This window comes from Ixodes scapularis, unplaced genomic scaffold, assembly GCF_016920785.2.
Source record: "Ixodes scapularis isolate PalLabHiFi unplaced genomic scaffold, ASM1692078v2 PGA_scaffold4__175_contigs__length_147842914, whole genome shotgun sequence".
Taxonomy (NCBI): domain Eukaryota; kingdom Metazoa; phylum Arthropoda; class Arachnida; order Ixodida; family Ixodidae; genus Ixodes; species Ixodes scapularis.
Genome location: NW_024609879.1, coordinates 80403160 through 80417668, shown reverse-complemented (window position 1 = coordinate 80417668; position 14509 = coordinate 80403160). Strand labels below are relative to the sequence as shown.

The window sequence follows — 14509 nt, the reverse complement described above, 5'->3', positions numbered from 1 at the left end:
GGAAGCGCGAGCCCGTTGTTCTGTGCGCTCCTGGCTTGCATACGCGCTCGTGCGATCTGCTGCTGCTGTTTATTAAAAAATGCGTTGCGCACAGCCAAGTCCTTCACGGTGCGTCGTCTAGAGCGTCTCAATTCTAGTCACTTACTTTCTGCTGGGCAACCAGGTGTTCGTTTATAATAATCTCATCCAATTCTGACCATACCGGTTTAAAAGTCTCCCGTTAAGCGCTGTTTCAAATAACAGTGGGTGCCGCCATTACTTTCAGTGCACAAAATCGCATTGCCACGGAAATGTCATGGCAACGCGGTTGTTTGCACCGAAATTAATGGCGGCGTCCACTCAGTAGGCTTCCCATTGGTCAAGAAATGCTCGTTGCGGCTCGTGGCCACGCCTACTTCCGTTACACTTCGCTCCATGCATTGGGGATAGGGACGCCAGGGGAGTGCAGCTGTACCTTCCACCGTGGTAAAGCGAAACTAGAGACACAGCTCTTTGCGGCAAAATGGCGAAAGGAGGTCTGGGGCTAGACAAATTCGCACACCACTCTCATGAGATGGCGCCACCTTAGTAACACCCTCGCGTACCCTCCTCCTTCTCTCTCTCTGGCTTCTCTCCAAATTTTTTTATTTTTTTATTTGCACGTGCGGCCGACGTTGGATATTTTCGGTTTTCGGTACTGCGCGGAACAGCGCGGCGGCACCGAAAACGCCTCGGCGCAGACTACGCTGCGCCGGGGCGATCGAGTGTAGTCTGCACATGCACTCTTTGAACACAAACATTTAGAACGATCTCACCGAGGCAAAGAAAGATATCCAGGTGATGGGATTGTATGCATTTTTATTTGATACTCTTGGGTTAGACTACACTCTCAAAATAAACTCTTTACATAATGTTATGTACATAAATGTATGCAACATCCCAAGTGAGCGAACATTAAACGTAGGAAGTGGTCAGAAACAGAAAGACGTGAAAATATGAAAACTGTAAGTAACACAGAATGTATGAGTATTATCCCACAAGTTTTCCACTCAGATCTGCTCATTTCTTTAATTATTGGAAACGTTCCACAATAAAAGCACAAAAGTGATGAACACACAAAAAGAAATTAGTTCTAGAATGGCATAATATACATATATATACATATCAATATGTCCAAACTTCAGGTAACTATGCGAGCATGCGCACGCATTATGAACAACAGCATAAGTCGATAAATGGAACTTTCAACCTGCATTAACTCTACACGTGTTCTGAATAGCAGGAATGCGGTAACAATTCAAAATACTGACTGCGCAACTAGCGAAGTTCATGGAAGTAGCTCATACCTAGAGGGTTATTCAAAAGTCTATATGATCACTATTCTAGGAACGTATAAGTGTGTAGACTGCGCATAAGTAACATATTTACAAGGGTTTACAAGCTATATACAAAGATTTCACGAATTGAAACACGACATCGAGTCTCCAGACCGCATATCAGATTACGAAGTGCATTGACTTCATTTAGGCTTGTGCACACCTCCTCGATATTGAACCTCTCAAATGCGGTGCCTCATACTTTTTTATTTGTTAATGCCTGTCAGTTGGCTCCGCCTCAACAATGAAATTTCACGAGGGCTATTATAGATTGATCAATTCAGCAATGACAAAAAAAGTTTCTTAGGTTTTATCGCAAAGAAAAGCTGAATTGTTCATATAAATGTTTAGACCGCGTAATGTCAATCTGTTGTGAAATGAGATGACTATTTTTGATCTAGAAAGGAAGTTTGTCAACACATTACGACAGCGAACCTCCGGTCTGTATCATGTATCTCACGCAAACACATTCCCTACCTGCAGTACAGTGTGGCGAAATCATAATAAACTGTATTATTGACGCGGTTAAGGTGCCAACTGTTTTCTCTTTCTTTGCGCAGGTGTTTTGAGAACACGCTTTGTTAGGAGTTCCCTGTTCAACAGGCGAATATGCCAACGTAGCCGCACATTAACGTAAAGATTGAGGAACTGCTTCGCGCATTCCTTGGTGCAAAATTGTTCTTCGGAATGAGGAACCAGAGAATGTACCATGCGTTCAGCAACCTTCGGCAAGTGAATGTGCTCGTTTATCTTCTGGAGGAACGTTTGTTCAAGAATTCTGAAACACTGAAAGAATGCTTCTGATGGAGGACAGAAAGAGCCGAAAATCGACCCAGGAGCGCTGGCTTAGAGAAGAGCATGAAACTGCACCTCAAAGGTGAGCACGCCACTTGCAGCACTCAACAAGTCCGGGCAAAGATGGCACAAACTTTTTTTAAGAAACGACTCCGCCAGAAACCCGGCGAAGTGGTATTCAACATTTTCTTGGATGAGGTCGTCATATGACTCATCGGGAAGTTCAAGCTCATCGGTCTCAATTGCTGGCAGTGGTTCGGGCTGGTGGCTGGCTGCAGTCGACACCGGAAGGTGTCGACTGCAGCCAGCCTCACAGTTTCCTCTACTGGAAAGCTGAAACATCTTTCCAAGAAAAATGTATTTCAGGCCTGCCACAAACTGGTAGGAATTGGGTGTCTCGTTACACCCATGCTGCTGCCGCACCATCCCGAACAAGTTTTCCAGTGGGTCCTGGTTGAACCGTCTTGTTAGTAGGTGATCAAAGTCAAAGTTCAGGCTGAGGTCTTCCCACAGTAAGAGGACGGCATTGATGGTAATTTGCCATCCCCTTACTGTGTGGGGCCGTCGTGGTGACAGGAACTGCCACTTCGAAATCCATGAGCTTTTCTCTCTTAAGAAATTAATATGTCCCGACGAAGAGCTTAGTGCGAATCTCATTTTTTGTTCACCGCATTCCAGAGATGAGCTATTCAGTGAATCAAAAATTTGGTCCATGTGCTCAAGGAAATCGCAAGTGGCCTGAGCCTCAGGGGGCAGCTCATTCAGAGAAAGGAGGGTTGCAAGGGAAACAGAAAGAGTGTCACTAAAAACCTGCGCAGCAAATTGTACTTTCATATTTCCGAATGGAGTCTGATAAATGTGCCTGTCGGTCAGTTTTTTTGCCAATCGTAATCGAAGAGGGTGCTTGTTTTTGTAGAAGTCCACAATGTATTTCCATCTGATCAATTTGCTGCCAATTTGGAGGTCATGCTTGCGCAGGTTGTTACGTGTACACTTGAGCAGATGAGGGGTGTCAAAGAGAAAGTAGACCTGGGTGTCACCGACAAGGAAGAAGGGATGATCTGGTGTGACACCCAGCCGGCGTGCAAGAGTGCAGTTGCTGGCCCCTGGTCGCACACGACAGCTTTCACAAAGACCCCGCCGGAACTCAGACTTTGAATAACCTCTGTCAACATATCCTGGAGACATTCTGGGGATGCTTTTGATTTTGAAAAAATGAAAGCCAATGGTTGCACCCAGGGCTTAGAAATACCCGCCAACATCATAACGAAGCCTGAATTTGCCATATCACGGGTTCTTTCCTTGCAGCTGTCTGCAAAGCCATACACCATATCCGACTTTGTGTCATAGAAGAGATTTTCTTTTAGAACTATTTCGTCGAACATTAGAATACATGCGCGATCTTTAAGTGGCCAATCGTGAATTTTGTCGACAACAGTCTTGATGATGTTGGGTGCAACCCCAGGGTGTATGGCAATGTGGGACAACCAGTTCTTGAGAGATCGAACCGATGGCAAGCTCAGGTACTTGGCTAGGTACTTGTAAGCCCTGGGGCTCTAAAAGTAAAGGTTAAGGGCAAATGGTTTAAATACGTCAGGCCATCTTCGTCCGAACTTGTTCATTGGCTGCAAGTACAGCTGCACCATTAAAAGGTCCAGTGCCCCTTTGGAGAAAAATTTTGATGCGCCCTGGATGACTTGAGGTCGTGTCAAATTCGAAAAATCAAGCTTTTGTGACGCCTTGAAGAGGTTCCTGCGCAATCGGTTTTGGGATTTTCTTAGGTTATCTAAGGTATGTTTCGTGCGGGGTGAATACACTTTCTTCGGCCGGCAACCTTGTCTCTTTGGGGTTGTTATCGTCCCAGCCGTGGACCTCGATGAGGCTGCAGCTCCCATTGGTGTCTCTAGAGTGATATCTGTTCGAGAGAGGAAATTACTCAGAAATTGAACTAACATTAAGCTTCAACTCAAGATGAACATAATGCCACCGATTTCAGAAGTTGCCTTATAAAGCCAGTAAACGAACGCTGCGCGTTCTATATTGCTTTCATGTCTAGAAATACCCGTCAAGTACAAGCTCAGTTCCTCACCAAGGTGGGGCTCCACCTGCGCCTCCTCTTGCAAGGAGCCGGCAGTCGGCGGCGGTGAGGACAGGCGAGCTCAAAAAATGGGATGAATGCAACTTGTGAGTTCACTAAACGGAATATGACGCTACCAATATGAAGAGTTGGCTAACAGAGCCAGTAAACGGACGCCGCGCGTTCTATATTGCTTTCATGTCTAGAAAAACCCGTCAAGTATAAGCTTAGTTCCTCACCAAGGTGGGGCTCCACCTGCGCCTCCTCCTGCAAGGAGCCGGCAGTCGGCGGCGGTGAGGACAGGCGAGCTGAAAAAATGGGATAAATGCATCTTGTGAGTTCACTAAACGGAATATGACGCTACCAATATGAAGAGTTGGCTAATAGAGCCAGTAAACGGACGCCGCGCGTTCTATATTGCTTTCATGTCTAGAAAAACCCGTCAAGTATAAGCTTAGTTCCTCACCAAGGTGGGGCTCCACCTGCGCCTCCTCCTGCAAGGAGCCGGCAGTCGGCGGCGGTGAGGACAGGCGAGCTCAAAAAATGGGATGAATGCAACTTGTGAGTTCACTAAACGGAATATGACGCTACCAATATGAAGAGTTGGCTAACAGAGCCAGTAAACGGACGCCGCGCGTTCTATAATGCTTTCATGTCTAGAAAAACCCGTCAAGTATAAGCTTAGTTCCTCACCAAGGTGGGGCTCCACTTGCGCCTCCTCCGACAAAGAGGCGGCAGTTGGCGGCGGTGAGGACGGGCGAGCTGAAAAAATGGGATAAATGCATCTTGTGAGTTCACTAAACGGAATATGACGCTACTAATATGAAGAGTTGGCTAACAGAGCCAGTAAACGGACGCCGCGCGTTCTATATTGCTTTCATGTCTAGAAAAACCCGTCAAGTATAAGCTTAGTTCCTCACCAAGGTGGGGCTCCACCTGCGCCTCCTCCTGCAAGGAGCCGGCAGTCGGCGGCGGTGAGGACAGGCGAGCTCAAAAAATGGGATGAATGCATCTTGTGAGTTCACTAAACGGAATATGACGCTACCAATATGAAGAGTTGGCTAACAGAGCCAGTAAACGGACGCCGCGCGTTCTATATTGCTTTCATGTCTAGAAAAACCCGTCAAGTATAAGCTTAGTTCCTCACCAAGGTGGGGCTCCACCTGCGCCTCCTCCTGCAAGGAGCCGGCAGTCGGCGGCGGTGAGGACAGGCGAGCTCAAAAAATGGGATGAATGCAACTTGTGAGTTCACTAAACGGAATATGACGCTACCAATATGAAGAGTTGGCTAACAGAGCCAGTAAACGGACGCCGCGCGTTCTATATTGCTTTCATGTCTAGAAAAACCCGTCAAGTATAAGCTTAGTTCCTCACCAAGGTGGGGCTCCACCTGCGCCTCCTCCTGCAAGGAGCCGGCAGTCGGCGGCGGTGAGGACAGGCGAGCTGAAAAAATGGGATAAATGCATCTTGTGAGTTCACTAAACGGAATATGACGCTACCAATATGAAGAGTTGGCTAATAGAGCCAGTAAACGGACGCCGCGCGTTCTATATTGCTTTCATGTCTAGAAAAACCCGTCAAGTATAAGCTTAGTTCCTCACCAAGGTGGGGCTCCACCTGCGCCTCCTCCTGCAAGGAGCCGGCAGTCGGCGGCGGTGAGGACAGGCGAGCTCAAAAAATGGGATGAATGCAACTTGTGAGTTCACTAAACGGAATATGACGCTACCAATATGAAGAGTTGGCTAACAGAGCCAGTAAACGGACGCCGCGCGTTCTATATTGCTTTCATGTCTAGAAAAACCCGTCAAGTATAAGCTTAGTTCCTCACTAAGGTGGGGCTCCACCTGCGCCTCCTCCTGCAAGGAGCCGGCAGTCGGCGGCGGTGAGGACAGGCGAGCTCAAAAAATGGGATGAATGCAACTTGTGAGTTCACTAAACGGAATATGACGCTACCAATATGAAGAGTTGGCTAACAGAGCCAGTAAACGGACGCCGCGCGTTCTATATTGCTTTCATGTCTAGAAAAACCCGTCAAGTATAAGCTTAGTTCCTCACCAAGGTGGGGCTCCACCTGCGCCTCCTCCTGCAAGGAGCCGGCAGTCGGCGGCGGTGAGGACAGGCGAGCTCAAAAAATGGGATGAATGCAACTTGTGAGTTCACTAAACGGAATATGACGCTACCAATATGAAGAGTTGGCTAACAGAGCCAGTAAACGGACGCCGCGCGTTCTATATTGCTTTCATGTCTAGAAAAACCCGTCAAGTATAAGCTTAGTTCCTCACCAAGGTGGGGCTCCACCTGCGCCTCCTCCTGCAAGGAGCCGGCAGTCGGCGGCGGTGAGGACAGGCGAGCTCAAAAAATGGGATGAATGCAACTTGTGAGTTCACTAAACGGAATATGACGCTACCAATATGAAGAGTTGGCTAACAGAGCCAGTAAACGGACGCCGCGCGTTCTATATTGCTTTCATGTCTAGAAAAACCCGTCAAGTATAAGCTTAGTTCCTCACCAAGGTGGGGCTCCACCTGCGCCTCCTCCTGCAAGGAGCCGGCAGTCGGCGGCGGTGAGGACAGGCGAGCTCAAAAAATGGGATGAATGCAACTTGTGAGTTCACTAAACGGAATATGACGCTACCAATATGAAGAGTTGGCTAACAGAGCCAGTAAACGGACGCCGCGCGTTCTATATTGCTTTCATGTCTAGAAAAACCCGTCAAGTATAAGCTTAGTTCCTCACCAAGGTGGGGCTCCACCTGCGCCTCCTCCTGCAAGGAGCCGGCAGTCGGCGGGGGTGAGGACAGGCGAGCTCAAAAAATGGGATGAATGCAACTTGTGAGTTCACTAAACGGAATATGACGCTACCAATATGAAGAGTTGGCTAACAGAGCCAGCAAACGGACGCCGCGCGTTCTATATTGCTTTCATGTCTAGAAAAACCCGTCAAGTATAAGCTTAGTTCCTCACCAAGGTGGGGCTCCACCTGCGCCTCCTCCTGCAAGGAGCCGGCAGTCGGCGGCGGTGAGGACAGGCGAGCTCAAAAAATGGGATGAATGCAACTTGTGAGTTCACTAAACGGAATATGACGCTACCAATATGAAGAGTTGGCTAACAGAGCCAGTAAACGGACGCCGCGCGTTCTATATTGCTTTCATGTCTAGAAAAACCCGTCAAGTATAAGCTTAGTTCCTCACCAAGGTGGGGCTCCACCTGCGCCTCCTCCTGCAAGGAGCCGGCAGTCGGCGGCGGTGAGGACAGGCGAGCTCAAAAAATGGGATGAATGCAACTTGTGAGTTCACTAAACGGAATATGACGCTACCAATATGAAGAGTTGGCTAACAGAGCCAGTAAACGGACGCCGCGCGTTCTATATTGCTTTCATGTCTAGAAAAACCCGTCAAGTATAAGCTTAGTTCCTCACCAAGGTGGGGCTCCACCTGCGCCTCCTCCTGCAAGGAGCCGGCAGTCGGCGGCGGTGAGGACAGGCGAGCTCAAAAAATGGGATGAATGCATCTTGTGAGTTCACTAAACGGAATATGACGCTACCAATATGAAGAGTTGGCTAACAGAGCCAGTAAACGGACGCCGCGCGTTCTATATTGCTTTCATGTCTAGAAAAACCCGTCAAGTATAAGCTTAGTTCCTCACCAAGGTGGGGCTCCACCTGCGCCTCCTCCTGCAAGGAGCCGGCAGTCGGCGGCGGTGAGGACAGGCGAGCTCAAAAAATGGGATGAATGCAACTTGTGAGTTCACTAAACGGAATATGACGCTACCAATATGAAGAGTTGGCTAACAGAGCCAGTAAACGGACGCCGCGCGTTCTATATTGCTTTCATGTCTAGAAAAACCCGTCAAGTATAAGCTTAGTTCCTCACCAAGGTGGGGCTCCACCTGCGCCTCCTCCTGCAAGGAGCCGGCAGTCGGCGACGGTGAGGACAGGCGAGCTCAAAAAATGGGATGAATGCAACTTGTGAGTTCACTAAACGGAATATGACGCTACCAATATGAAGAGTTGGCTAACAGAGCCAGTAAACGGACGCCGCGCGTTCTATATTGCTTTCATGTCTAGAAAAACCCGTCAAGTATAAGCTTAGTTCCTCACCAAGGTGGGGCTCCACCTGCGCCTCCTCCTGCAAGGAGCCGGCAGTCGGCGGCGGTGAGGACAGGCGAGCTCAAAAAATGGGATGAATGCAACTTGTGAGTTCACTAAACAGAATATGACGCTACCAATATGAAGAGTTGGCTAACAGAGCCAGTAAACGGACGCCGCGCGTTCTATATTGCTTTCATGTCTAGAAAAACCCGTCAAGTATAAGCTTAGTTCCTCACCAAGGTGGGGCTCCACCTGCGCCTCCTCCTGCAAGGAGCCGGCAGTCGGCGGCGGTGAGGACAGGCGAGCTCAAAAAATGGGATGAATGCAACTTGTGAGTTCACTAAACGGAATATGACGCTACCAATATGAAGAGTTGGCTAACAGAGCCAGTAAACGGACGCCGCGCGTTCTATATTGCTTTCATGTCTAGAAAAACCCGTCAAGTATAAGCTTAGTTCCTCACCAAGGTGGGGCTCCACCTGCGCCTCCTCCTGCAAGGAGCCGGCAGTCGGCGGCGGTGAGGACAGGCGAGCTCAAAAAATGGGATGAATGCAACTTGTGAGTTCACTAAACGGAATATGACGCTACCAATATGAAGAGTTGGCTAACAGAGCCAGTAAACGGACGCCGCGCGTTCTATATTGCTTTCATGTCTAGAAAAACCCGTCAAGTATAAGCTTAGTTCCTCACCAAGGTGGGGCTCCACCTGCGCCTCCTCCTGCAAGGAGCCGGCAGTCGGCGGCGGTGAGGACAGGCGAGCTCAAAAAATGGGATGAATGCATCTTGTGAGTTCACTAAACGAAATATGACGCTACCAATATGAAGAGTTGGCTAACAGAGCCAGTAAACGGACGCCGCGCGTTCTATATTGCTTTCATGTCTAGAAAAACCCGTCAAGTATAAGCTTAGTTCTTCACCAAGGTGGGGCTCCACCTGCGCCTCCTCCTGCAAGGAGCCGGCAGTCGGCGGCGGTGAGGACAGGCGAGCTCAAAAAATGGGATGAATGCAACTTGTGAGTTCACTAAACGGAATATGACGCTACCAATATGAAGAGTTGGCTAACAGAGCCAGTAAACGGACGCCGCGCGTTCTATATTGCTTTCATGTCTAGAAAAACCCGTCAAGTATAAGCTTAGTTCCTCACCAAGGTGGGGCTCCACCTGCGCCTCCTCCTGCAAGGAGCCGGCAGTCGGCGGCGGTGAGGACAGGCGAGCTCAAAAAATGGGATGAATGCAACTTGTGAGTTCACTAAACGGAATATGACGCTACCAATATGAAGAGTTGGCTAACAGAGCCAGTAAACGGACGCCGCGCGTTCTATATTGCTTTCATGTCTAGAAAAACCCGTCAAGTATAAGCTTAGTTCCTCACCAAGGTGGGGCTCCACCTGCGCCTCCTCCTGCAAGGAGCCGGCAGTCGGCGGCGGTGAGGACAGGCGAGCTCAAAAAATGGGATTAATGCAACTTGTGAGTTCACTAAACGGAATATGACGCTACCAATATGAAGAGTTGGCTAACAGAGCCAGTAAACGGACGCCGCGCGTTCTATATTGCTTTCATGTCTAGAAAAACCCGTCAAGTATAAGCTTAGTTCCTCACCAAGGTGGGGCTCCACCTGCGCCTCCTCCTGCAAGGAGCCGGCAGTCGGCGGCGGTGAGGACAGGCGAGCTCAAAAAATGGGATGAATGCAACTTGTGAGTTCACTAAACGGAATATGACGCTACCAATATGAAGAGTTGGCTAACAGAGCCAGTAAACGGACGCCGCGCGTTCTATATTGCTTTCATGTCTAGAAAAACCCGTCAAGTATAAGCTTAGTTCCTCACCAAGGTGGGGCTCCACCTGCGCCTCCTCCTGCAAGGAGCCGGCAGTCGGCGGCGGTGAGGACAGGCGAGCTCAAAAAATGGGATGAATGCAACTTGTGAGTTCACTAAACGGAATATGACGCTACCAATATGAAGAGTTGGCTAACAGAGCCAGTAAACGGACGCCGCGCGTTCTATATTGCTTTCATGTCTAGAAAAACCCGTCAAGTATAAGCTTAGTTCCTCACCAAGGTGGGGCTCCACCTGCGCCTCCTCCTGCAAGGAGCCGGCAGTCGGCGGCGGTGAGGACAGGCGAGCTCAAAAAATGGGATGAATGCAACTTGTGAGTTCACTAAACGGAATATGACGCTACCAATATGAAGAGTTGGCTAACAGAGCCAGTAAACGGACGCCGCGCGTTCTATATTGCTTTCATGACTAGAAAAACCCGTCAAGTATAAGCTTAGTTCCTCACCAAGGTGGGGCTCCACCTGCGCCTCCTCCTGCAAGGAGCCGGCAGTCGGCGGCGGTGAGGACAGGCGAGCTCAAAAAATGGGATGAATGCATCTTGTGAGTTCACTAAACGGAATATGACGCTACCAATATGAAGAGTTGGCTAACAGAGCCAGTAAACGGACGCCGCGCGTTCTATATTGCTTTCATGTCTAGAAAAACCCGTCAAGTATAAGCTTAGTTCCTCACCAAGGTGGGGCTCCACCTGCGCCTCCTCCTGCAAGGAGCCGGCAGTCGGCGGCGGTGAGGACAGGCGAGCTCAAAAAATGGGATGAATGCAACTTGTGAGTTCACTAAACGGAATATGACGCTACCAATATGAAGAGTTGGCTAACAGAGCCAGTAAACGGACGCCGCGCGTTCTATATTGCTTTCATGTCTAGAAAAACCCGTCAAGTATAAGCTTAGTCCCTCACCAAGGTGGGGCTCCACCTGCGCCTCCTCCTGCAAGGAGCCGGCAGTCGGCGGCGGTGAGGACAGGCCAGCTCAAAAAATGGGATGAATGCAACTTGTGAGTTCACTAAACGGAATATGACGCTACCAATATGAAGAGTTGGCTAACAGAGCCAGTAAACGGACGCCGCGCGTTCTATATTGCTTTCATGTCTAGAAAAACCCGTCAAGTATAAGCTTAGTTCCTCACCAAGGTGGGGCTCCACCTGCGCCTCCTCCTGCAAGGAGCCGGCAGTCGGCGGCGGTGAGGACAGGCGAGCTCAAAAAATGGGATGAATGCAACTTGTGAGTTCACTAAACGGAATATGACGCTACCAATATGAAGAGTTGGCTAACAGAGCCAGTAAACGGACGCCGCGCGTTCTATATTGCTTTCATGTCTAGAAAAACCCGTCAAGTATAAGCTTAGTTCCTCACCAAGGTGGGGCTCCACCTGCGCCTCCTCCTGCAAGGAGCCGGCAGTCGGCGGCGGTGAGGACAGGCGAGCTAAAAAAATGGGATGAATGCATCTTGTGAGTTCACTAAACGGAATATGACGCTACCAATATGAAGAGTTGGCTAACAGAGCCAGTAAACGGACGCCGCGCGTTCTATATTGCTTTCATGTCTAGAAAAACCCGTCAAGTATAAGCTTAGTTCCTCACCAAGGTGGGGCTCCACCTGCGCCTCCTCCTGCAAGGAGCCGGCAGTCGGCGGCGGTGAGGACAGGCGAGCTCAAAAAATGGGATGAATGCAACTTGTGAGTTCACTAAACGGAATATGACGATACCAATATGAAGAGTTGGCTAACAGAGCCAGTAAACGGACGCCGCGCGTTCTATATTGCTTTCATGTCTAGAAAAACCCGTCAAGTATAAGCTTAGTTCCTCACCAAGGTGGGGCTCCACCTGCGCCTCCTCCTGCAAGGAGCCGGCAGTCGGCGGCGGTGAGGACAGGCGAGCTCAAAAAATGGGATGAATGCAACTTGTGAGTTCACTAAACGGAATATGACGCTACCAATATGAAGAGTTGGCTAACAGAGCCAGTAAACGGACGCCGCGCGTTCTATATTGCTTTCATGTCTAGAAAAACCCGTCAAGTATAAGCTTAGTTCCTCACCAAGGTGGGGCTCCACCTGCGCCTCCTCCTGCAAGGAGCCGGCAGTCGGCGGCGGTGAGGACAGGCAAGCTCAAAAAATGGGATGAATGCAACTTGTGAGTTCACTAAACGGAATATGACGCTACCAATATGAAGAGTTGGCTAACAGAGCCAGTAAACGGACGCCGCGCGTTCTATATTGCTTTCATGTCTAGAAAAACCCGTCAAGTATAAGCTTAGTTCCTCACCAAGGTGGGGCTCCACCTGCGCCTCCTCCTGCAAGGAGCCGGCAGTCGGCGGCGGTGAGGACAGGCGAGCTCAAAAAATGGGATGAATGCAACTTGTGAGTTCACTAAACGGAATATGACGCTACCAATATGAAGAGTTGGCTAACAGAGCCAGTAAACGGACGCCGCGCGTTCTATATTGCTTTCATGTCTAGAAAAACCCGTCAAGTATAAGCTTAGTTCCTCACCAAGGTGGGGCTCCACCTGCGCCTCCTCCTGCAAGGAGCCGGCAGTCGGCGGCGGTGAGGACAGGCGAGCTCAAAAAATGGGATTAATGCAACTTGTGAGTTCACTAAACGGAATATGACGCTACCAATATGAAGAGTTGGCTAACAGAGCCTTTAAACGGACGCCGCGCGTTCTATATTGCTTTCATGTCTAGAAAAACCCGTCAAGTATAAGCTTAGTTCCTCACCAAGGTGGGGCTCCACCTGCGCCTCCTCCTGCAAGGAGCCGGCAGTCGGCGGCGGTGAGGACAGGCAAGCTCAAAAAATGGGATGAATGCAACTTGTGAGTTCACTAAACGGAATATGACGCTACCAATATGAAGAGTTGGCTAACAGAGCCAGTAAACGGACGCCGCGCGTTCTATATTGCTTTCATGTCTAGAAAAACCCGTCAAGTATAAGCTTAGTTCCTCACCAAGGTGGGGCTCCACCTGCGCCTCCTCCTGCAAGGAGCCGGCAGTCGGCGGCGGTGAGGACAGGCGAGCTCAAAAAATGGGATGAATGCAACTTGTGAGTTCACTAAACGGAATATGACGCTACCAATATGAAGAGTTGGCTAACAGAGCCAGTAAACGGACGCCGCGCGTTCTATATTGCTTTCATGTCTAGAAAAACCCGTCAAGTATAAGCTTAGTTCCTCACCAAGGTGGGGCTCCACCTGCGCCTCCTCCTGCAAGGAGCCGGCAGTCGGCGGCGGTGAGGACAGGCGAGCTCAAAAAATGGGATGAATGCAACTTGTGAGTTCACTAAACGGAATATGACGCTACCAATATGAAGAGTTGGCTAACAGAGCCAGTAAACGGACGCCGCGCGTTCTATATTGCTTTCATGTCTAGAAAAACCCGTCAAGTATAAGCTTAGTTCCTCACCAAGGTGGGGCTCCACCTGCGCCTCCTCCTGCAAGGAGCCGGCAGTCGGCGGCGGTGAGGACAGGCGAGCTCAAAAAATGGGATGAATGCAACTTGTGAGTTCACTAAACGGAATATGACGCTACCAATATGAAGAGTTGGCTAACAGAGCCAGTAAACGGACGCCGCGCGTTCTATATTGCTTTCATGTCTAGAAAAACCCGTCAAGTATAAGCTTAGTTCCTCACCAAGGTGGGGCTCCACCTGCGCCTCCTCCTGCAAGGAGCCGGCAGACGGCGGCGGTGAGGACAGGCGAGCTCAAAAAATGGGATGAATGCAACTTGTGAGTTCACTAAACGGAATATGACGCTACCAATATGAAGAGTTGGCTAACAGAGCCAGTAAACGGACGCCGCGCGTTCTATATTGCTTTCATGTCTAGAAAAACCCGTCAAGTATAAGCTTAGTTCCTCACCAAGGTGGGGCTCCACCTGCGCCTCCTCCTGCAAGGAGCCGGCAGTCGGCGGCGGTGAGGACAGGCGAGCTCAAAAAATGGGATGAATGCAACTTGTGAGTTCACTAAACGGAATATGACGCTACCAATATGAAGAGTTGGCTAACAGAGCCAGTAAACGGACGCCGCGCGTTCTATATTGCTTTCATGTCTAGAAAAACCCGTCAAGTATAAGCTTAGTTCCTTACCAAGGTGGGGCTCCACCTGCGCCTCCTCCTGCAAGGAGCCGGCAGTCGGCGGCGGTGAGGACAGGCGAGCTCAAAAAATGGGATGAATTCAACTTGTGAGTTCACTAAACGGAATATGACGCTACCAATATGAAGAGTTGGCTAACAGAGCCAGTAAACGGACGCCGCGCGTTCTATATTGCTTTCATGTCTAGAAAAACCCGTCAAGTATAAGCTTAGTTCCTCACCAAGGTGGGGCTCCACCTGCGCCTCCTCCTGCAAGGAGCCGGCAGTCGGCGGCGG

General features: G+C 49.6%; 1 protein-coding gene across 1 annotated transcript; it reads right to left on the bottom strand.

Annotated features, from left to right (window-relative positions):
- Nucleotides 1–1665: 1665 nt before the first annotated feature.
- On the bottom strand, nucleotides 1666–14246 carry LOC115315777 (the record flags this gene model as incomplete). Its single annotated transcript, XM_040220006.1, has 4 exons — nucleotides 1666–1752; nucleotides 3848–4065; nucleotides 4921–4989; nucleotides 14228–14246. Coding segments are annotated over 4 exons (393 nt in total), but the record flags the coding sequence as incomplete, so codon positions are not given.
- Nucleotides 14247–14509: the final 263 nt, after the last annotated feature.